This window comes from Calonectris borealis, chromosome 4, assembly GCF_964195595.1.
Source record: "Calonectris borealis chromosome 4, bCalBor7.hap1.2, whole genome shotgun sequence".
NCBI classification, from domain to species: Eukaryota; Metazoa; Chordata; class Aves; order Procellariiformes; family Procellariidae; genus Calonectris; species Calonectris borealis.
The window spans coordinates 14,262,633-14,286,587 of NC_134315.1; the positions used below are offsets into that span (position 1 = coordinate 14,262,633).

The 23,955-nt window shown below is 42.5% G+C and overlaps 2 protein-coding genes across 3 annotated transcripts in view; one reads left to right on the forward strand and one right to left on the reverse strand.

Annotated features, from left to right (window-relative positions):
- Positions 1 to 22,872, forward strand: part of CRMP1 (collapsin response mediator protein 1) — a 52,307-nt gene extending 29,435 nt beyond the window's left edge. The window contains exons 5-14 of one of the 2 annotated variants that reach the window (XM_075148746.1): positions 31 to 92; positions 1,745 to 1,825; positions 5,110 to 5,178; positions 7,187 to 7,307; positions 8,395 to 8,551; positions 13,016 to 13,157; positions 14,768 to 14,938; positions 16,167 to 16,346; positions 18,889 to 19,054; positions 20,778 to 21,815. In XM_075148746.1, the coding sequence (XP_075004847.1) occupies positions 31 to 92; positions 1,745 to 1,825; positions 5,110 to 5,178; positions 7,187 to 7,307; positions 8,395 to 8,551; positions 13,016 to 13,157; positions 14,768 to 14,938; positions 16,167 to 16,346; positions 18,889 to 19,054; positions 20,778 to 20,869 (1,241 nt within the window). In that variant the 3' untranslated portion in view covers positions 20,870 to 21,815. Of the gene's footprint in view, positions 1 to 30; positions 93 to 1,744; positions 1,826 to 5,109; positions 5,179 to 7,186; positions 7,308 to 8,394; positions 8,552 to 13,015; positions 13,158 to 14,767; positions 14,939 to 16,166; positions 16,347 to 18,888; positions 19,055 to 20,777 lie in introns of both variants that reach the window. The other variant, XM_075148747.1, reaches the window with a different exon arrangement.
- Positions 20,702 to 23,955, reverse strand: part of EVC (EvC ciliary complex subunit 1) — a 67,997-nt gene continuing 64,743 nt past the window's right edge. Inside the window, exon 22 of the mRNA XM_075148700.1 lies at positions 20,702 to 20,865. Coding sequence (XP_075004801.1) covers positions 20,853 to 20,865 — 13 coding nt within the window. The 3' untranslated portion in view covers positions 20,702 to 20,852. The remainder of the gene's footprint in view (positions 20,866 to 23,955) is intronic.

The following is a 23,955-nucleotide window of genomic DNA, read 5'->3' on the forward strand; positions in this document are numbered from 1 at the left end:
GCAACATCTTTGAATTTTGTCTTGGAACAGGTGTGAACTCTTTTCAAGTCTACATGGCCTACAAAGATCTCTACCAAATGTCCGACAGCCAGGTATTGTTCTGAATGCTTTTCATTGCTGTGATCTGTCCTCTCTTCTGTGATCTCCCTCCTTACGCTTGAGGTGTTGCTAAGGTTGAATCCCAGAGAAATGTTCCCACTGACCTGAGTTGCACTGGGGGAAATGGGCAGTGGAGGAGTTGTTCTCTCTGGAGGGTCAGTGCCGAGCAATGTTGAACATCTGCATGTATTCCTTCAAGTGTATGACATTCACCTTCTGCAAGGATTATCTGGTGTCTCCCAACATTGCAACCACTCAGCATTGCTCAGGATTTTGCCATGCACTTTATTTTGCTGTTATCTTTCAAGAACTCTAGGTCAGAGAGGGAAGAAAAGATGAAACACTGGAGGCGGTGGCAGTTTTAAGATTTCAAGAGTTGCTCGGTTGCTGCAAACAGCTAAATGGAATTGCTCTTTGGGGGAGGTGGCCTTTTCTCATTAGGGCTGGAGATAACAATGAGCTTGTTTGTCCAGAGCTCATTACAGATTCCAGACTCTTCAGCTTTCCCATTCATGAGTATCAGGTCATTGTAAATGGACAATGGCATCTGTTAGTAGTAATAATGTTTGCTTATTCAGTTGCGAAAATGTTTCTTTCTTACTTATTCCCAGAGCTGTAGCTCTCGGTCTCTTAAATAACTGTTGTTACACCTCCAATCCATGTGGTTTTAATTGGAATTTTAGACATAATAATATATAAATATTCTCTGAGAGGCAGTGCCTGTTAAATTCAATTCCCTCTTGGAATTCCCAAGAGAAATACATCAAAATGTTTAATGCGTGGCTAGACTAATGTTTAAATGCTCATGTTGCAGGCTGTGTATTCTGACCTATTCAATGCTAGCTGAAGTGCCCTAGTGCAAAAGTGGGCACTGAAGAAACCGTGTCTTCAGTATTTGATCTGTGTTTGGAAACTGGGCTACCATGTTGCTGAATTCTTGTTTAAACAGGGAACACGTTACCTGAATACCTTTTGGAAAGGGAACTGAATTTCAGTAGATTTACGCTTAGAAATTCTCAGTAAAAGCAATAGGATCAACTATTTCCCTTCTGTATGGATGGGTTTTGAATCTTAGAAAGCAATAAAAAAAAGGATGCTCTAGAGAAAATACTACAACTTTTAACTGCAGAATTAAAGATGATGGTGAAAACTTGACACTATCTGCTCTAAAGTGATGGTGCAAAATGCCTGCACTTCAGAAAAGAGGTGTTTTAGCTGTACTAAGAGAGTCTGTAGTCCATGGGAATAAATCCATTTTACATCTGCTAAAACTATGGAAGAGAAACTTACTCACTACACCTAGGCCTGCGTGGGAGGGTGTGAAGAGGTAGCCCTGCAGTGCAAGGGGCTGGGGGAGGCACTACGTCCGAGGGAGGTGCAACCCCGCTCGGGACTGTTGACCCTGTCTCGATGCAGAAGGGCAGCGGCTCGTCCTGGGGCTGGCTGGTGTGTAACAGGTGGGTCAGTCAACACCAAGCAGTGAAGCTCTGACTCCACGTAGAAAGCGGAGAATGGAAAAGGGAGATAATTTGCTCTTTGCCTAGATAAGTACCAGCATAGAAGGAGAAAAACTGAGATGAACAGAGAGGTCTGAATAATGTGTTTTCCTTATTCAGCAGTGTTTTCTTCTTTGTGCTATCTGCAGCTTTATGAAGCCTTTACCTTTCTAAAAAGTCTTGGGGCTGTTATCCTGGTCCATGCTGAAAATGGAGACTTGATAGCTCAGGTGAGTGAACTGTCATTTTTGCTTCACTTTGTGAGAACATAGACACAAGAGAGAAGTAAAACCCTCCAGTCAGAGTATGGGTAGGAAAAAAGGAACTACCTGGTAAGTGCCTTAATTGGGCCTGATGCCCTACACACTGCTGGTGTAACCCCTGGGATGAGAGGATGGAGGCCCTTCTGCGTGCTTTGGCAGAGCATCTGTGAGATAGAGCAGCGATCCAGACAGCTCCTTGCCTTGGCAGCAGACGAAGACTGGGTCAGGGGGGCAGAAGGAAGCAAGAAGATCTCTTCTCAATTCGGCAGAGACAAGTGAAGCAGAACAACGGAAAGCCTTGCTCAGAGATTTTGGGGACAAAAAGTGGAGCTGGGAAGCTTTATGCTAATGTCTCTTGCTGCAGCTATCAGCATAAGCAGCATAGTGAGTTTAAAGTGGGTGGTAAAGCTCTCAGACCTATTTATTTTTGAGAATATTCTTCTAACTCTCTGAAGTTTGAGAATAGGAAACCACCGTGATCTTCTAAACATTTAAAAAATGTGCGTTAGAGTGTAAGTCATGCTCTTTGAAGATGCCTGTCAGAACCAGGAAACTAGGCTCAAATTCAGTATGCTCCATTAAAACGTCCTGGATCCCCAGTGCACTCTTTGTAGGTCAGGTCCCCGATGTAGGTACTGTCCTCACGCTGGGGTGTGCTGTAGCTCTGATCTGTGCAACGGAGGTATCGCGAGGACAGCCGTCAATAGTAAACCTCCTGCTGGTCTTTCTATAAAGCAGAATGGGCGGGTTTGGGGGGGTATTGTTATGACTCCATATATCTGTGGCAGATTAATCTTTTAAGGCTGTTGCAGAGATGTCTCCCTCCTCTGATCCCGTATACGTGCGTAGAGCCCCTCTGAGGTCCGTGAGGCTCCGAGTGAGCCGACTGATTTATCTGCTGAGCTCTTTAGCTGCTGGTTTATCCGCTAAGGACTAGGCAGCAGAGCTGACAGGGAAATTACAATAGCTAAAAACAAGTTGTCTTGTTGAGATCTGGACTAGGGAAGCCACCTTGTCTCACGGTTCAAGGAGAACCTCAAGTGAACATTTGAGTGGTTGGGCAGTGTGTAAGGGCTCTTGCCCACGTAGGTTTATTTTGTTGTTTTTCCTTCAGTGGAATTATGTCCTTTATCTGCCTGGTAGGAATTTACCACCTTTGAGAGCCTTCTTTCCCTTTTCCCTTCAAGTTTGGCCAAAATAACCACTGGGCTCAAACGTGACTAGTGAGGAGTCAACAGGCACATACAGTGCAGTTGTATCCTTCCCCCACTGAAACCAGGTGAAAACCCTCATTTGGGTTCAAGAGGAAAAAAGGTTGATTCCCCATGAAGTTTAGCATGATTTAAAACTACCAAAATATATAATTTATAGTTTTAATACAATATAAAATATCCAGTAGAACAAAAATTAGTAAGAAGAAACATAATAAGTCAATATTATTGTAGGAATGGCAAAATTAAACAAATCAAATGGCACCCATGATGTTTTGATATGTTCCCCATTAAAAGCAAGGTGCACTCGTGGAGTTGCATTTCTGATAGAAATCTGTTTCAGTTACATTTTTCTTTCATCAGCTTTAATATATAGCCATGGAATATGAACATACAGGACAGAAAAATTATCAGGAAAAGAGGAAATAGAAAAGAAATGTAAATTATGTTATACATATTACATCAACATATTTCTTCGCCATTGCCATGTCTCATAAAATCAGTCTTTCCTTATACTTTTATTTAGAAGGATTATTTGGATAGTGAAAAGAAAGCTGCCTGCAGGGAGGTTTTGCAGGACTATCCTGTGTGAAAATCCAAATTTGATCTTATCAAACAAATATTCTATCTTATTAGCACTATTAAATCCTCTTACAGTGGGTAATTTTATCATATGATCTGATTTTATGACTTCCTTCAAGATGCAAACGTATCCTTCTTTCTGTTCTGTTCTTTGCCATCTTGCTATTTTTTGCGTTATATAGTTGCAACTGTATTTTTTGTTGTATCTTAATTATCTGAAGTCTTTAACTGGCACTGGTCAGAGCTGTTGCATTAATGATTTAGAACAGCTGTTTTTAAGAATACCTATGAAACATTATGATTTTCTAACCAAAATAATCGTAATTACAGGGTCAGATTAATACATTCCTATTAATGCCTTTTCAGCCTTGATTGATTGCAGCAAAGGCAGAAGTATATGTGAATATTAACTTGCTCAGGTTTTGCTGGAGTGTGTTGGTAATGTGTGAGCTTTTCACCCTCGGGGACCTGGGATCAAATATTTATTAGATGACACAGTAAAGTATGTTCGGTAACTTCATCCTGGTCTCTAGGGGACATTTGTCTGTATCACAGAGTCATTACATTTGTTGAACTTGGCTCATTAGAGACCTGTGAGCCGGGCAGGCCAGGGTCGGAGGTACATCAACAGCTCTGGTCCCACTTCTGCTCTGCTGGCAGACCTGGACCAACCTCAGATCAGAAGTGGTTGACCACCATTTTCTACAAAAAGGGAAATTTATTCCAATACCACTGCTTGACCTTAAATTAAAAGATAGGTGAAGCTTTTTGTCTATTGAAAAAAAAAAATCTGACTGCTGTGAAGCTTGATAGGCACAGATTTTTTCTGACAAACCCCCATTGGTCCTAAGATGGGCTTTTTGGTGTGGACACAGTCCCCTCAGAACTGGAGGGCACTGTTTTGCTTTTGTGAAAACATAATTTTAGTGATTCACTCCGTAGGAAAAAAAGTGTTACAGAAAACTGGATGCCAAAGGCAAGACTTTATTTGATGAAGTGTCAGCAATACTGAAAGTTTAATGAAGATAAAAGTGCTTCAAGGATTGCAGCCAGAGGGGAACTTGTGCAAGTGAAGAAAGAATTGTGGGCTGGAAATATCCATAATTACTATTTAGTATATTGATTGAAACCTGTTCCCTGGGTTGCAGTCTGGAGAGCAGAGGAGATTTCCGATGGTGCACCCCAACAGCTTGAGGCACAAATATACTCTATTGCACTGCAGCGACAAATCTTCCCCTGAAATCTGTGCTGGCTGCGCGGAGCGGATGCCGGGGTGGCATGGGACCAGTTTATAGCCAGTGTTTTCAGTCCTCCTCCCCCGTCAGCAGGCTTACGCAGCTGCATTTAGACAGGCAAAAAAGGGGCAGTCAGACAATAAGGCTGCGAATCCGCCAGAGGATGCCTGGTGCAAGGGTCTCATCCTGGAGAGGTTGTCAGCATTTATCTCTTACGTTGCAGGAACAAAAGCGTATCCTGGAGATGGGAATCACTGGACCCGAGGGACATGCCCTGAGCAGGCCCGAGGAGGTAAAAGACTTCACTCATTTTGTCGTTCATGGAAATATTCTGTCGAGTGTGTAGTATCGGAGCTTGGCTTCTGTATGTGCATATGATAGATGGGTGCGCGGGGAAAGGCAACAGTCTGCTTCTGCCACGGCTGCTTCCAGTCTTCTTCAAAGCCTTGAAAAGTCCAGGTCCCCTTCAGCCTGTTTGTTTGCCTGAAACAACCTTTTGCTTCTGCAGCAGGTGCGTTCCCTCGGTCCTTGTACACTCAGGGGTCACAGCTCCTGCTGCCCCGGGCACGGGCGTGCACGTATTTCTGAGTGTGACCCTTGTGATTTGATTCATGACGACAAAAAAAGGGGCTTATCAGGGTAAAAATCAGCAGTGCAGCTTGTGGGTTAGGCTTTGGAGTAACTGCATTCATTAAAATGCTTGGGCTGAAAACCCATGTGTATGTATATGCCATGCATATGCATAAGCCCACATATAAATCTACGTTTATGCAGGCAGATACATTTGTAGTAGAAATGCAGGCTGTAGAAATGCAGATATGTGAGAATGGAAAGATGCTGCGGGGCGGCTCAGTTTATGCAACTCTCTTATAATAAAAACCAGGCTCTGGCCAGGATCATCTCAGGCATCTGGAAAGGGTTTCTTTAATGAGAAGAAAAAGGTGGAGACATGTGGATGTCCCTTAATGTACACAGTTCAGACTGTTAATGGGATGATGGAGGGCGGTAGTGGGAAGTGACTGCTTTCCTTGAAGACTAAAGAGACAAGGCCCTGGGGATTTGAGGCTAAACTTGAAGAGATTGTTGTGGTTTGCAGCTCTTTATATAACCTCTCCCCAAGGCGAAAGGAATCAGCTTAATTGGTCGCATTCTTCTGTTGAACTGTTTATATACTTTTTCATTTTGCTGTTTAACTTCCACCTAAATTATTCTAAAAGAATGGAGTCGTTTCCTTTTAATGAGAACAAGGCCCTAAGTAAAATCTGCATTTGCAGTTTCCAGAAAGGAATATTGCATCTTTCTGACTGTGCATCTGACCACCTCAGCCCCAGTCCTGAGGTACAGAGATCCTGCCTCCTTCCCTGGTCTTCTGCGGGTGCCTTTGGGGCTTCCAGAGCAAATGTTGTGATAAAAATCCTGGGAAAACCTGAAGCGACAGTCTGATTTAAGAAAAAATATTTTACAAAATTGTGAAGAATTAAGCCATGTGGTTTTGGAAGGGCTAAATTGCTCAACTTTTCTAGCACAGCTCTTGGAGAGAAATTTCTGTACCATCGAGTCAGTATTTTCAGTCACAATGGAGTTTTAGGTATTAAATGCCGATACTGTGAGTCCATCTGGGAAGGAGGTATAAAACTGATGAGTGGGGAAAGGAGTCTTCAGAGCCCCTGGGAAACGCTGCTCCTCTGTCTGAAGGTGACTGCTTTGTGTGCCTACATCCCAGATGGCTCCCTGGGAGGAGATTGCCTTTACGCTTGCTGACAGAGGGGACTTACTGGGCGATGCTTCAAAGGCTTTTATGGATTATGGGCTAAATTCAGTCCATAGTGCTGAAGTTGCTATTTGAGAATACTTTACATTCACTGTCAGCCTTATGTAAAGATTGCATAGGGTAAGCTGCCAGGGAGAGCTCAGAGGTTGTCTCCAAGCTGGGGCAATGTTTCCCTGCTTTGTTCTCCTTCCAATTGCAGGGTAGAAGTCTGAAGCAGAAAGGTGGGAGGGAGATAAGGAGGAGCCCCATCAGCTGCTTGGACATGACTTTTCCTGGGGTGGAGGGAGCCAGGGAGCTGTATTTGTGCCAGGGCTGTACCCCATTAGCGTGGCTGTGGTTACTCCTAATGCGAAGTGTCTGAGGTTGGGTTAGTTCCCTGTTGCCCAGCACTGCGTCCCTCTCTATGGAAAAAGCAGAATCAGCCCCTGAAGAGTTGCTGCTAAACAGTGAGAAATACGGCTTGGTCCTCCAGTTCATTTTTTCTGCAGGCTGCTTTTGCACTTAACTTTTTCCTCCTTGTTTTCCTCAGCTTGAAGCAGAAGCAGTTTTCCGTGCCATCACCATTGCCAGTCGAATAAACTGCCCAGTGTACATCACCAAAGTGATGAGCAAGAGTGCAGCTGATATCATTGCACTGGCCAGAAAGAAAGGTAGGAGACTTCCTTTTCTCCCCCAAACTCGTTCGCTTTGTTGAATAGAAGCCCAGTGGAAAAACCTGTGCATCTTGACCCAGATCACAAGATATAGGGAGAGGTTACCAAAGAATGGTAACACCATCACAGACCCTAAATATTTATGGCTGGGAAAGATGAAGGGAAATCCTTTTACATTTTTCGGTTGAGAAACTCTCCCCACAAACTGTCCCCTTGAAGATTGTGTTGTAACTCTTCTTTATCCTGTCTTCCCTTTTACCTTTCCCTTAGACTGCTGTATCTCTCTTCATGGGAGGGAGATATTTTCTTCCTAACAGGGTCTAGCACATCCTCTGTGCCTTTTGGGGTTATTTCAGGGTATTGCCCTCTGAGGGGTGGCTTGGGCAGTGAACCTGCAAGCCCGGTGCTTGCTCCTGGCCTTGCTGCTGGAGGCTGACTCCGTCAGATGTGCACTGGGACATCTGTGGGCCGACACTGCTTGCTGGGGCTGCGGAGGGATCCAGGTTACAAAGCACCCAAAAGGGGCTTGTGAGCCTGGAGGCAGCTGCTTTCGAAGCTGCATTTGCGAGTCAGGACTGTTCTGCTGGTTGGTGCTACAAAGTGCATGAGCAATATGGAAAAGCCAAAGAGCAAAATATCGTCTTGATATTTGTGTTCTTGGAGACTTGGAGTATGGTGCTGGGGACCATATGCTGCTATCTGCTGGTGCTGTGCCCAACCTGGGAGTAGTAAAAAGGCATCTGTCTGCTGAAGCCCATCCTCCACCTAAATGCACTCCAAAGTGGAGCAACGTAGAGAACATGGCTGTGATTAAAACAGTACAAATTAAAACCAGATCTGAACTGTCTCCTTCTGGATTAGAAAGGGAGCTTTGTAAATATGCTGATCAAAAGCATGTGTAGCTCAGAGAGCCTCCTGATCAATTTTTTATCACACAGACAAAGCCAGGACTGCTTTATTTTCTGGGAGCTATGCTGGCCATGTAGCAATGCGTAGATTATACATGGCTGCATGCAGCAAGCAGTATAACGTGCTGGAGAGAGTGGCTTCTAGTCAGTTCCTGTATATCCTTGCTTTCCCCAAGGTCCCCTTGTTTTTGGAGAGCCGATCACTGCCAGCTTGGGGACAGATGGGACACATTACTGGAGCAAAAACTGGGCCAAGGCTGCAGCTTTCGTGACCTCGCCACCTCTGAGCCCTGATCCTACCACTCCAGATCACTTAAATTCGCTCTTAGCATGGTAAGACCTTCTTTTTTTTTACAGGCTGATGGTCAGGCAAGTGCAAAAGCCACATGGGATGAAGCATCTAGGGATCAGCTCGGTTTCCTTTAGACCAGTCTCATACACGAAACAGCAGAGAAGGGATGTAGAAAACCAGGGATAGTTGTGTCGCTATGTTTAGGCTGTCAGTCAGGTGAGCAGGCACGGACTCTCCAGCTCCTGGTTAGCTTGATAGAGAGGCAACTGCTGGCTATTCAGGAATTAATTCTTTTTCTTTCTGCTTTTCAAGTGATTCCTAGTTGTACAGCCAGATAGTCTTTAGCCCAGGACTTCAAACCTGCTTTCTCCCTAGTTCTCTGTTTTCTCCAGCCAAATTGTTAATATATGATTGGATGGCATCCTCACTGTCCAGCATAAGCAACAGCCTGGTGGATAGACCCCCATCTGCGAGAACAGACTCAGTTTTAAGCCCTGGTCATATCTGGCAAGCACAGCTCCTGAAATCAGCGTTGTCCCTGAATGCAGAGATACCTAGAACCGCAAAAATGTTCCTGGTGCAGTTTTTGTCAAAGCTGGTGCGGGGCTGTAAGCCGTCAGCACTTTTGAGAATTAGGCTGTCCTAAACTAAATTGTTAAGTGTTTGTAGCAGAGTTGAGTGGTTTTAGCTCCTGTGTATTGAAAACTTCTGACTTGGTAGTTTGCCTTCAGCTGGGATGGACCAAAATCATAGAAGTTTACTTGTGTTTAGTTCTTGCAGCCTTGTTTTTACTTTTAGCTTGCCTTGTGTCTTTATCGGTTCCAGGGTCCTCAAGCTGGAAGACAGTGGTACGTATAGAGAAGGTATGTCAGGCAGGAGAAAGAGGCCAGAGTGGATTACAAAGGAGACTGTCAGGGTCTCAGGTGGAGACAGCTGGTGACTGGAGGCCATCACGTGACAGGATAGGGGTATGGGCTGACTGTCTTCAGGTTGGCGGAGAGAGGGTTATCATTAGAGAGGTGAAAGGAATGTGGACACCAGAGGGATAAGTGTCTTTCTCATATAGAAAAGAAGACATCAGCAATGCCTTGCCAGCAACCCAGACTGTAAACGCCTCCCTGAAAGTATTTCCTGCCTGTAGCCAACTGTGGGTCTTCTTTAGCTTAAGCAAAAGACCATCTGCTTTGAAATGATATGGAAATTCACAGCTGGGAAGTCCCACCAGGACAGATTGCTAGTGCTGGAATGAGGAACTCAAACCTTATTTAACGCCATGTGGTGGCACTCATCTCACCTGCTGCCTCCCCTTTCTAGGGTTTCCAATGCTCTAGACAGAGCAGTAGAATTTGAACCCTAAAAGTGACCCATTCGTCTTCAGAAAACGTTTCCTCCTGAGGTTAGTTTTGCACATGACTAACTGGCAGGCTGTATGGCAAGCAGTGCCAGTGTGGCTGGTAATACAAGGCCCCTGCATGTGTAATTCAGGCTTGGGCAGAGCTGCCCTTTAGGTGGATGGGCACGTACATGTGATGGGAAGCTGCCATCAATCAATGCCACTGCTGCAGTATGCACACATCTCTCCTTGCACACGGCGAGTCAGGCTGTGCAGTCCACCAAACCCAGGTTTTAACTCGGCTGCCCTAACGATGCTGCATGGACAGCACTACGAGTGAATGCACAGTTGAGCTCCGAGTTACATGCGGTTCTAGTAAGAATACGAAGGAATTTGTTCTGTTGTGACGGTCTGATGGCAGAAATTATTTTCCATAATTGAGCTTTCTGTTCCTTAAAATAAGGACAAGGAAGAAAAATTACTTTTCTGGTCTGATCCGTCACTATCAGCACTGTAAAGAGTGAAGCTCATTGTGTGAGGGTAAGGCTCTTAGCCAGCACATGTGAACGTGTATCAAAATGTTTGGCTCTTTACTCTATCAGACACGGCTATATGTTTTCTAGAAGAGAGTCCCAAAATAATAGTATGTGGGTCAAAACAGATTAGCTAAAATAGCAAGAGAATTTTTAGAACTGGAATCCAAATAATGACTTTTTTAAACACTAACATCAGAAAGACAAACGGAGGAGTCACAGAAGTTTTCATTATCCTCCAAGCATGCAAAAATGGCTTTTTTCTTCTAGTGGCTTAAAGTCCTAGATCTTAAATGACAGCAGCTTAGCCTGCTTTCAGTTTTAATCTATACTGTGAAACTAAAAAAAGAACTGTATATTTTATCAGTCTGCCATGCATTTGTGGGGAATTTTATGCAGGGATGATGGTAAAGACAGTTTTCACTTTTCTATTGCACTGTTCATTAGGAGACAAGTATTTTACATTCATTAAAAAATCCTTACAACATTCTTCCTCTGCAAGTACGTAGCATACTGCTTGTGCTGTTTTTCACAGAAAGTGTTGATTTTTCACTGCAAAGCTGAATGGATAAAAATCCAGCATGTCTCATGGGGTTTGTAGATTGGATTTGCCTCATGAGATTTGGTCCTTGTTTCATCTGGGGGCCATGCACCTGAGGTGGCTTTCATCTTCCATGGCATTATTGCCGCTGTGATATGCCATCTCTTCCGAACTAGAGATGTGAGATCTTGGTGCTTCACGGAAGATGTAACCTGCTGTGAAAACCTTGTTTACGGTGAAGAGTAAGATGTCGAGGTATTGATGTGGCATTTAAAGATACACGTATGTCCACTGTTAATTCCCACCACTCCCTATTTTGGAGTTGTTTTCCGTGGTGATCCCTTCTTGTCTCTCAGTTTTGTAGTTGATCTGATGCTCATCCCCCATTTGACAGTAGAGTATATGTAAACGGAGGAGTGCCCTGTGGTTAACCAGGAGGTGTTGGGCAGCTCTTGAGCGACATGCTTCAGCTTCAGAAGTCTTCTGTTCATCGGACTGGGGAGTGCAGTGCATGTCATTAAATGTCATAAAATGTCAGAGGAGAGGGAAAACAGAGTTCAGAGGAAGCAACACCTTTTTATCTTTCAGGTGTAGGAATTAAGAGCGTGGTGTAAGAAGTGCAACATAACCTCAGGGAAATGGGCAGTGGTACAGGGCCTGGCTGTGACATTCATGTTTTCATGGTTGTATTCATCAGAGTGCAGAAAAGAGAGAGGGTGAGCCACAAGAAGCTTAGCTGGCAGCAGGGCAACAAAAAGGAAGAAACAGCATTGCAATCTTCTGACTTTATTGTTGTGTTAGAATAAATGACTGTTTAACTGATGGATTTGGTTTAATCCTATGGAGTAACACCAGGCAGTCATTAATAATCAAGAATAGCTAAAACATAGCTGCCTTTTCACTATAAAATACATGGGTTTGGCTTCTGCCAAAAAATGGATGGATGGGAGCAGAAGAACCAGAAAAGAGGCCAAAGGTTCTTCTCTGACTGTCAGCAATCATTAGGGCTGGCAGCCCAGAAAATTGCATTAGAATTACTGATGTGTGACACTTTTTTCCTCTGTACATGGCTATTTGTTAGCTTGCTGGAATCTAAATTTGTGGACCAGAATGACTCAGATGTTTCAGAGCTGGAACTTACATAATCAGTTAAAGAAAAGGGTGACAGGCTCTTGGGGACATTGTCCTTCTGGAGTGATAGAAGAGAAATCGTAGTGTGTTTTAATGTGCTTGACTCCTGTAAGCTTAATCAAGACCTAAAAATATCACCTGTTTTCTGTGGATATTGAAGAACCTATCTTCTTTTTTGTCTTTCTATTTTTGCAAGATTCTGCGTATTGGTTATGTTCTTCCTCCTTATTCCCGAGAGCAGCTGTGATCCAGTTCTGCTCTCTGCAAAAAAAACTTCTGTAGGCTGAAAAGACGACTCCTTAAATAAAAGCATTATTTAGCTCTTTTTGTGCTTTACTCCATGCCTTTTTCTGTGTAAGACCTTTAAGTTAGATAAATCCAGAGCACATGTTTGACCTGCATTATGCTTTTCTTTGTTTAATTAGAAGACTACCTGATAAAAAACTTTCCTTCCTTTTTTATTTTCATGGTTCTGTTTTGGAAAGGTCAGACAAGAAATATTCGTGTAAGAATTGCAAGAAAAATATATGCGCAGGGGAGAAATGCAGGGAAACAAGCTTGATGCTCATGACTTTGCATTGTAAAATTTGCCATTATTTTTCAACATGGTTGTGAATTAATTTATCTTGAGAGTGGCAGACATTTCATACAAGCTTCCGATCATTTCCTTAATCCTAGAGTAATCCTTTGTCCTGGTTAGTGGGCTTGTGCCTGATCTCTGTCGATAAGCAGGCTGAAACCCGAGGGGGCTGTAATCGGGGAGTTCAGGGTGCTCCTGGGGGAAAGTGGAGGTGTCCAATGCCATTGTCGCTCTTCAGTGATCTGTAGCCAACACGTAAAGGCTGCTGACATGATTTACAGCCTATGCCTCTGGTGTGTAGGCTTGAAAGGTCCATTCACAGTTAGTTTGAGACCAAGGTAACCTTGGTGATGCCTGGTCTAAACCTTCTGTGTGTTAACTCCACAGTGGGGACCTGCAGGTGACGGGAAGTGGACATTGCCCGTATAGCACTGCCCAGAAAGCCATTGGAAAGGACAACTTCACTATGATTCCTGAAGGGGTCAATGGAATTGAGGAAAGAATGACTGTTGTCTGGGACAAGGCTGTAGTAAGTAATTACTTACTTTTATGGACTAAAAAGAAATTGAGTGTTGGCTGAATAATGAAAGCCAGGAGACTCTTGGCCAGTACTTAAGTGACTTTCTAATATATTTCTGAGAATTCCCTGAGGGAGCGCTACTACGAGGTGAATTGTTTATTTCAAAAACCTCCAGTTTTATAAATTCAGGGCTGTGTTTCACTTTTGACACTGCAACACCATTGTGTTTTATTAGACCTGAGGCTTCACAGACTCCACCGCTCAATTTTCCAGTTGTGTCGGAGTGGATGCTTCTCAGAGATGTAGGATCTGGAGCAGTTTAATGATTTTGAAGTGGACCCCATATAAACGTGATGAATGGATTGTTTGAATTTGGGAAGTGTCTCATCATTTTTGAGAAATTACAAATGGATGACAGCTGAGCCTGAGGCTAGACAATAAAATGCTTTAAAGGAGAACATTGCATGTAATTTATACTGGCATATTTTGCGATGGAGTGCCGGTATAAGTTAGCAATTTTTTGATGGTTCCATGGATCCTAATATATAATGATATTCTCCCTCCATTGTCTGTCTTCACATACACTCACACTCACACACACACTCATTACCTTATATTGCATTGTGCTCGAATGCATATTGCAAACTGGGAAGTGGTAGTATTTACAATGCTCTCATGAGTACTTCTCCCAGACTGTGTTTAATAACCACATTCTTCAGGGACTGCTATTGAGATTCCAAGCACAGAAGCAGCTTCAGGTAGCTGCCATGTAGGAGCAGAGCAGGGAAGCAAGCAAAGTGCACCCAGCCAGTGATACTTCTCTTTTGTTACTCCCCAAAGGGAAGAAGCTGCAGCAAGGGCTGCAACGTGGAATTTACAGGTGGTAACATTCAGTCCTGCACCGCTGCGTAGCTTGTATTTTGCAAATCTCATGTTTTACCAGGCAGGAAATAAGTGTTCATTTAATATTAGAAAGCTTGGCACTGTTCTTCCTTGGAACATTGTTCTTGCTTATTGCCAAGGAAGACCCCAGAATACTCTCTTGAGAAATCAAAATGCTGTTGTGTACAGCTGCTATTAAGCCATCACTGACTGCATAAAAAATTTGATTTCTCCAGGCAAGGACTTTATAATTGGGGTTGTATTACCTTGATGTATAGGTTTGGTAATATTAATAGTAGAATGGACTTAATTTGCAAGAAATGTTTCTAAAAGAGTATGAATCTTGTTCTTTTATTTAATGTCATAATACTCATATAAGTTTCTCTGTTTTAAAATTGTTAAAACATTTAAATGGAAATTGCTAGGACTAGCAGCAAAACACACTTAGACATCAGTGTGTAGCAAAAGGGACCTTAGATAACTGAGCAACTTGATGGTGTCATCCGCAATGAGGTTTTATTGGCTGTTCTTTGGGATGCCAAGAGTAACACATTCATTTATTTGAAACTCCCAAGTAACGTGCCAAGTATGAAGGCCTGCTTGAGAAAATCTCGTTTCATGCAACATCACCATATATATGAACTACATACTTTCCAATATCTCTCTGACCGTTCAGTACTCTGAATAGTAAATCCCCATTTTATAAGCGTGTTTTGCTCAAATCACATTGTTTTTAGGCCACAGGCAAGATGGACGAGAGCCAGTTCGTAGCTGTCACCAGCACCAATGCTGCCAAAATCTTTAATCTGTATCCAAGAAAAGGCCGGATTGCTGTAGGATCGGATGCTGATGTTGTTATTTGGGACCCTGATAAGGTGAAGACTATAACAGCTAAAAGCCATAAATCGGTAAGGAGAAAAGGAAAACGAGCAAGAAAAAAGAAATGTCACTGTTGCTTTTCAACTGTTGACCTAATTCATGTCAACACCAAATGCACGAGATACAGAGGAGTGGGGTAACTGCCTACTCCTATTCTGAAATGGGTAAATGTTTCAGGAGATGAAAGTATTGAAATCTTGCATTGGAAGCACTGGGATCAGGAAGGATTTCTTTTCTCTCTGCATATACCAGTGCACTATTTTTTGCATGCTTGTGGCAGATCTGTAAATAGGTGTGAATCAGCAGCTGAGGTTAGTAAAGCTGTGATGATAAATTTAAAACAAGCTGACGTTTTTTTGGCTTACCTGAAAAGCACCTGATACTATAAATTGCACGATTAAATCAACAATATTCTAAACTATGAGACATTATTAAACGTTTTGATAATACAGCTCTGATCAGCTTCACGGCTGGGATTTTCTATTTAATTCCAAAGTGTTGCCGCATACTTCGCTGCCTTTAGTGCAGAGTACCAGTGATTCACAGTCGCTTCGATTTTGACTGTGACAGGTTTTATCTTATGTGTTGTCTATCTCAAAGTTGTTATCTTATTGTTCAGTGCTTTGGTCTTTTATATTGCGGAATTCTTCCAAAAGTTTTACTGGAAATCCAGTAATGTTGTTTATATTAAAAAGGCAAAAACCTTTAGAAATCTTGAAAAAGTAAGTTTAGGTGATTCAGTTTCTATTTCTCTGTCTTGGGATCTCTCTGTATTTTCAAGAAAGGAATAATCACCTGCCTTTGACAGTCATTCCCATGTAGATTCCAGCTTTCCTGGTCCTTTCTGGGCTTTTTCTGGCAGAAGAATGTGTGCTGGCCCCTTTGAAATTCCCTTACACAGTCACAGGAGATGCGTGGTGGGACCATGTCCTCTGGGGATCCGGCAGCTCAGTCACAATTTTCCTTCTTATTAAGGCTATTGTACTTCTAGAGGCTCTGGATAAATATGGAAAGTCCTCAAAAACAAATGAGATAAAGTCTTGATGGAAAGTAAGCAATGGAAAGAAAAAGTCTGATCAGAGACATTCTTTAAAATCATATCGTATCGAAATGCATTGCTTTTCCTTCAGACAAAACAACTTTATACACCTCTTAACGGCAGCTGTCTAAAACTATGACTACAAATAGAGATTATAAGTTACTAACTGAAAGAGATCTTGTACCGAACTTGCAGTGAATATGTTGGTTGATCCTCAGGCCGTTGAGTACAACATCTTTGAAGGAATGGAGTGCCATGGTGCCCCACTTGTGGTCATAAGCCAAGGGAAGATTGTGTTTGAAGATGGAAATCTGCACGTAAATAAGGGAATGGGCCGCTTCATCCCTCGCAAACCTTTCCCTGAATATCTTTACCAGCGCATCAAAATCAGGAATAAGGTAACACCAGATATTATTTAATCTTCTTTCTAGCCATGTTTTTTATTATTATTCTTGTGCTAATATGAGTCCATATCAGATGGACTATATATGACTTGTTCAAAAAATGACCACAAAACTGGTTCCTCTGCAAGTGTGAACTGATTAACTTAACACCCTGAGCTTCAGTGGGTAGAGCATGTCATTGCCAGTTGGGAATAATTGCCTTATGTCCAGCTGTGCAGACTTTTGAAGGGAGGTGGAATAGTGATAGAATTTACTTTTAGTTAAAATTCAGGAAAAAGATAAAGCTTCTCTGGGAGGAGGGTTAGCCAGAAGAAGAACAGAATTTTAAATTGTTGCTGAGCTTTGCATACCGAACTGCCACACTGCAGAGAAGAAAAGCGCGTAAGCCAGAGGTACTCATTATATTTGGCACCCCTGAATGCAACAGTTGGTGCATTTGCTGAGCTGAGTATTAGCAGCATTCACGGCTCAGAAAACTTTTCTCTTGTGTTTAATAAAATGCTTGGGAAATGACCAAATTTAAGACTGGGTCACTTCTGGTTTTGAATTATATCAGTGCTCCTCTGTTGAAAACCAATTGTCTTGGCACTAGTTTGGGGTTATTTGGAAATTGCTTCTTGCCACTGAGCAAGAAAGTCACTGTGTGAGGACAGGTAACAAGACAAATTGACTAAAACTCGTATTTTCTTCAACCAAGCATATATCATAACCTGTGAGGATGGCAGCTGAAATTAAGTCTATGACCAGGTTGATAGTTTTTATCTTTCATCATTTGTTATACAAATTCTGTCAAGCTGTGGGATAAAAAGGCCTGCACTTCTAATGAGAAAAGGCACTGTAAAAATCAACCGCACCTGCAAAAGCTTTGCAAAATACCAGTCAGTATTGCACTTTTTTTACATTATCCATTTAGATGACATCGCCCTTCTCTTCACGCTTGCCTCTCAAGGGTTTAGCGCAAGAGTGCGCTTATAAATTAGTGATGATGTCATTTAAATACTGAAAACAACACTTTAAAAACAACTATCAGAGAGTGGTGTCTTATACCAGGAATTTGCACAAAAAAGTAACTGGGCTAAGTAACCTGCGAATTGCAGGCAGGCCTGGATTTTGGGAAAGACCTTTGATTTTAGATACTTAGGAAAGGTCTGCAGAAGGACGAAGGGACTGCTGTTTTTGCTCTTGCAGCCCCCTCTGCTGCCTGTCGAGAGGAAGGGAGAGCAGATTCATGTCTGCGTTTCTTCTCCCACTATCGAATTTTATCGATTGGAAATATTTAGAAAAACCCAATGATGGTTATTTCAGCCACCATATGAATATGTCAGTGCATGACAAAGGAATATAGAAAAAACATGTCAAACAAGGGGCTGCAAAGCTGTAACTGGAACAGGATAGCAGTATAAATTTATCCCTGGAGCAGGGATAGCAGTATAAATTCCTGCCTTTGTGGGCCCCTGGAAGATGGATTCATTGCTGTGATCGGCAGCTGCTCTCTTCTGGGCAGTAGTTTTGGCTCAACCTGAGAGACGGTGGCTCTTCTGAGCCTGATGTCCCCGTCACCAAAAGCAAGGAAAAGGCATTGATTTCTGTAAGAGCTGGATGACACCCCTGTGAATAGTGTCTTTCCTATACGGTATTTTAATTTTACGGTTAACCTGTTGGGGAAATGGCTCTGAAACAATAATCTTGTAAGCCATGGATTTCTGATCTTTTTGATGAGCTTTGAATTCTGCGATTCAATGGCTTCAGGCTCTTCCTGAAAATTGGAACTGTTTTTTAAAAATATTATTTCCTAGATTCCTGTGATTTTAAGGCCAGTGAGGCTGTTTGGATTGCCTTTTCACATATTGCCTATAGGAACTGAACAGGGATATAATCTAGAGACCTCAAACTGTAATCAGAGCTCAAATGACAGATACATTATTGACAAATAATCAAAGATGGGTCCCATGCCAGTCTAGCGTATAATTGCTTTTCTAGTTGATGACAAGAAGTGGAAACTTTGGAAATTTTAATTTAAAAATTGCCACCACTTTTCAATGAGTTCTAATGAAGATAAGGAGATATCTGAAGGAGAGGAGCAGAGAAAATACATGTAGGAGTGAAATTGCTGCAATCAGTAGTGGGTACCAGTCTTGAAACAACCCAAGTGGGATTCAGCAGCTGACCCAACCCTGCTGAACAGCCTCTGAATGGAGAGAGGGGAGGTGGTGGTGACTGATTTTACTTAAAATAAACATCTTGGGTCAGACCTGTTGTTCTTTTGAATCCCATTTCTCCCCATTGACTGTGAAGGAAACCTAATAAGGATCTCTCTTACAATTTTTATATATATAAAAATGGAGGGAGGAAGCTTTATAATTTCCTTTATATATAAAGCAGACTGTGGCTTTGATGAGAATATAGATGTGTTTTTAATTCAGCTTATGCAGAATATAGCTCTGTGCTCAGTGGTCTCTGCATATAGGCAGGAGTATCATTAGGGAGCATTATCAGAGCATTCAGTGTCTGGATTTTTATTCTTCTCTTGATCTAGGTGGGAGGACTGCAGGGAGTCTCCAGAGGAATGTATGATGGGCCTGTGTATGAAATCCCAGCTACGCCAAAATACGCAACTCCTGCACCCTCAACTAAATCCTCCCCTGCCAAAAACCAGCCCCCACCAATCAGAAACCTCCATCAATCCAATTTTAGCTTATCAGGTAAGTCAGCCTGACTCATCAGAAATGTTTTAAAGCCATGAGTATGGATTATTGGTGATAAATTTCAATTATAATTACTTCTTTAATCAAATATGAAAGGATTATATATACTCATATACATGCATATACTTACATATATATATATGTATGTATATATATGTTTTTATACATTCTTTCCCTAGGAATATTTTACAAATTTCCAAATATTCAAAATGTTTGCAATCTGTATTTTTTCTCTGCATGCAGTCTTAATATTATTTACCTGGCCCGTTACAGTTAGCTGAGGTCTCTGGTTGGTGTGACTGAGGCCCCTTGGTGGTATGTCCAGCTGATGGGACTTGGGTCTGGTGCAACCCACGTGGCTTAGACATCTCGGATTTCTTTCTTGCTGCATCTCCAGAAACTGCTAGACATAGAAACCTCAACTGTCCTTGTCCATGGTCGGCAAACCATGTGCGGAAGCTATTCATATGCAGATTAGAGTATTTCTTGTCCTCTTTGCTCTTGGTGCCCAAAACATTTTCCATGGGACATAAGAAACAGACTGGAAAATCATCCTTTGGGGTTGGAAATAATTCTTGTCGTCTGAAGACAACTACAACTGTGCAAATCCTTATCCTTCAAAAGTCTACAGCCCAATTCGTAAATAAGTGGCTCCTTATGATGTTATGAAAGTCACTGGATTTTCTCCCCTCTGGGAGACGATGGTGGAGTTTTCCTCCCTGACAGATCCTGTCTTTAGAAACTAAATGAAACTTCTGGAAGAAGGCCCAAGGAGAGCAAATATTTTAAAAACCCTTCTAGTGAGTTGAAGTATGTTTTTGCCCATCCACCTAGGGCCATGGTGAGCACATACAGATATGTAAAGCTATATAAAGCAAAAAAAGTGCTTAGAAATTTGACCTCTAATAATAGTAACTGGTAAGTGGGATTTTCATAAGCATCTGAAACTGTGGTTTCACAGTCTGCTGCTGGATCTCGGTACTACCAAGGCATCTAGTGGTACGCATTTGATCTGAATCAGGCAAATGCTGTGTTCTTATGAAATTAAGCAGAACCAGAGACTACGATAGCATTTAAAATAATCCTACACTTTTATGGTAGTCTTACATTGCCTTTAGGAAGCTGAGTGTGGTCAGACAATATTTAGCCTAGCAGAAAGCTTGCTGTCACCTTAAGCTTAACCTTTCAACATTTCAAAACGCAGTCTGAAGTGGGTGTGAGTTTACATCAGCTCAATGCTACTTTCCACGTGGATTTATGATCACTAACATCAGAGATTTACTGTACTGTTAACCCGTGGTATTCTAAGTCAATGAGACAAGTCTGAAAAATCCACGCTGCACATACATGATTTTTGTTTCCTTATAGTTACAACAGCAATATTTTCTGTCAGGGTCTGATCTCGCAAAGGGAACCCAGTCTGTAGGCTATCATCCCCGCATGGGCTCTTCTTAAGTCAGTGGAAAACAATTCCCCACGTAGGGTGAGCATCACTCTGATCCCAAACATTTAATCCGACACTTCTCATTGAAGACAACTGGAGCTAGGCACAGAAATGTGCCTTGAAGGTCTGTTTAGCCCTTCAGTCAGGGGTCTGGCCCAAGAGAAACCAGCTGATGGTGGTGTGAGGGGCACATAGCTGGAACGAGCCAGGTAAAATCTCACCGCTGCTGGTTTTTTCCTTTTCATAGGTTTGTTTCCTGATTTTCTGTTGTTGCAGGAGCTCAGATAGATGACAACAACCCACGCCGTACTGGCCACCGCATCGTGGCACCTCCTGGTGGTCGCTCTAATATTACCAGTCTTGGCTGAAAAATGATGATGGACAGAAAGACAAGGATGAAGGATCATGGGAATAATGGCCGTTCCCTTCAATATCTGTGTTATTGAACCCACAGTTTTATTTGGTACTAATGGAAATAAAAAACGAAATGTCATTCTTTTTTTTGTATAGGAAGAGGTGATAATAGTGTGGTGTGTTTGCTTGGAACTACTTGCCTCACAATTGTGCTTTCATGCCATAGTCACCTTAAAGCATGGTGCTTCCATTGCCCCTTTAGTGACTACAGGTTTTAGCTTCGTCTCGTAACTGAATGATGGTTCCTTTGCACCCTTTCGCTGTATTAGAGGTAGTTAATGCATGTTACTGAGTTATTTATGCAAGTTGCATTCTGTGAGTGAGTCCCTTTAGAACACGTTGCCAACAATTGACTAGACACAATGCCAAGATTAATGTCTGTATTTGAGAAACACCACCAAAAACACTTATGAAGGAAGAAAATGGCCATCTTGAAAGTATGCAGTAGAGTAGTATAGGCAGCTTCTGTTTCATCTTTAATTTATTATAAACCCAAGACGCACTTCTCGGACACAGAAATCGTTGGGACACGAAATGACAAATGGTCTCTGTAGCACCTGTCTGTTCCCACTCACTATGTTCCAAGTCTGTGTCCTTCTTGTTTCCATTTTAGACAGAGCCATAATTTATACATACCAATGCCATTGCCACCCCTGCAGGGATTTCTCCACATGGGCAGTAGTGCTCTCCTTCTGCATGAGATTTTTGGTACTTACAGATAATCCAAGTTGCTGTCGGATTTTTAAAGTTTTTTGTACAAAGTTTTTCCTTTGTAATCACATGCATTTTTACTTACTCTACCGTATCAAGATCTACTAGTCGTGGTTCAATTTCTGAATTCAAAGCTTGTGAAATAAAGGAAATGAATTGATGGGTAAGTGTCTTCCTCTGCTTTCCAGTGCTGTTGCTAAATGATTGAAAATTTACAATGGAGAAATTCATGAGAAATTGTCTTTTAGGTTGACAAGATATGAAAGAAGGAACCTCCTTAGATCACAGGGGGTATTAAACATATAGATGTCTGCATATGCATGCTATAGCATGCCATAATCTGTCTTAATTAAATACAGTAAAAATGTACTTACTATTGACATTGCAGATGCCTCAGTTTTGGCCAAGAGACCTAAATTAGCTTTCTCCCAAGACCTTCAGGTCTGCATCCGATTTTCTTGAAATGGTAATTGATTGCCATCATCTTCATCTGTAGTACAGAACCAGTATGCAGTGCTCCAGTTTGCCCTAAGCTATATTTGCTTAATACTGGTTTTCTCTGCTGACTGAACCAGGACTCTGTTTAGGCATGACATGCTGCAGGTAAGGTGAGGAAAGTCGACTTGAATTCTTTCTTTCTATGAGAGTGAAGGAAATGCTTTCTCCTTGTCTTTCTGACTCTCAAGAAGTATGTAAAGAAAGCTTTTCTATCGCTTTTTATTTGTCTGACCTGTGTTGCAGATGCTGTGGGAAGCGTGGGCTACGGTGGAGGGTGGGGTGCTACGAAATTACGCAGGTCAGCAAAACACCTCCCCATGGCCTTGTGCCACTTTGCCCTTGCCTATGCTACAAAGCTGCACCAGAAAAAGTCTTGTAGCAGCCAGTGGAATGGTTTTATCTAGCTGGGATGCTTGACCGCTTAGCAGTGGTCCATCCTTTCCATGCAGCAATAAAGTGTGTTGGCACAGGGCATGTGGTGCACGCCAGGTGCACGTGGGACATAAAAGTTTTGGCAAGTAGACTACCTGAAGCCTGTCATGTTACTCTGAAGTCAGTATGCTGTCACCTCCAGCTTGCCTGGGAAAGGAACCGTACCCTGGAAAACTCCATTTTGGTCAGCTTGGTCTGAAAACCTGGCAGCAGAGCTGGTCTGAATAGCCAGCTTTTCTTTTTGCTTTGGCTTTTATCTGAACCAGTGAAGAAAACGCTACAATTCAGCCTGCAGTGAACTGAATTGATTGCTCCCAAAATAAGAGAAAAATAAAGCTTTTCATGAACAACCCTTTCTGCTAAGGATTCAAATTCATGCCTGGAGAGTGCCCTCATCCCTAGGCTTGCTTGCTCACTTGGTGGTTCAGGTTTTTTATATGAAGTAAAACAACGCTAGCAGAGAAGCCTGAGGACAACCTGCCCTGTGGAATAACCCACAGCCTAGCAGGTAAGGCAATCCTGAAATGCCAAGTCTCCATCTCCACTGTCCTTTTCCAACCCAAGTGTTGACAGAGCCAGCAACAGTTCTGGTAATCTAACCCGGACAATAGAAATAAAACTAGTTTGTGAAGCTATGCGGGAAATTTGACAGTGTGAAAATTTTGGAATTGCTGGTTACAATTTCCTTAATGAATCTCTTGCCTGTGTTTCTGCAAGTAGCAATGGTTGCTCACCTCCGAGTAAAACTTACTCCATCTACGAGGCTTGTCACGCTTGAGGTGACAGAAGTGATCGTTGTGTCACTAGTATTGGCAGTTTCCACTTTTCCTATGTGCTAAATAACATCTTAAACCAAAGAACCCTTTGCCTACAAGCTAGTCAAGATCCACTGTTGTTAACATGCATTTCTTTTTTCACGGTGAAGTGTCTGTGAATAAATAGATGTGTGGGTGTTTGTGAGGCACTTTGTGGTCCGGTGCTTCTGTGCGAACAAGACTGTGCTTGTCAGGTCAATGTAACTCTGCTATGATTTCTCCAAGGAGAAATACCCTAGCATGCCCATGATGTTCATAAGCCCCTGCAGCCTGACCCCTGCTGCCATGCTGCTGCTGAGGGACAGCCTGCAGGAAGCCCGTGGATCCTGTGCTGTGCCCGGGTCTCTCCACTCCGGACATGCAATACTACCTGGATGTGATTTAAGCAGCATTTTTTTGGAGCACAGGTACCTTACTGCATGGTCACCAGGTGAGGTAAAGGATGCCTCACTTGTATGGTTACTGTGATATACCATGAGAGAATGGCATGTGCCATTGCTCATGGGGGGTTTAAACAAAGCAAGGTAAGTGGTGCTTTTCTTACCACCTGGAGGACTATTTCACAGCAATGCCCCTTTAGCCTG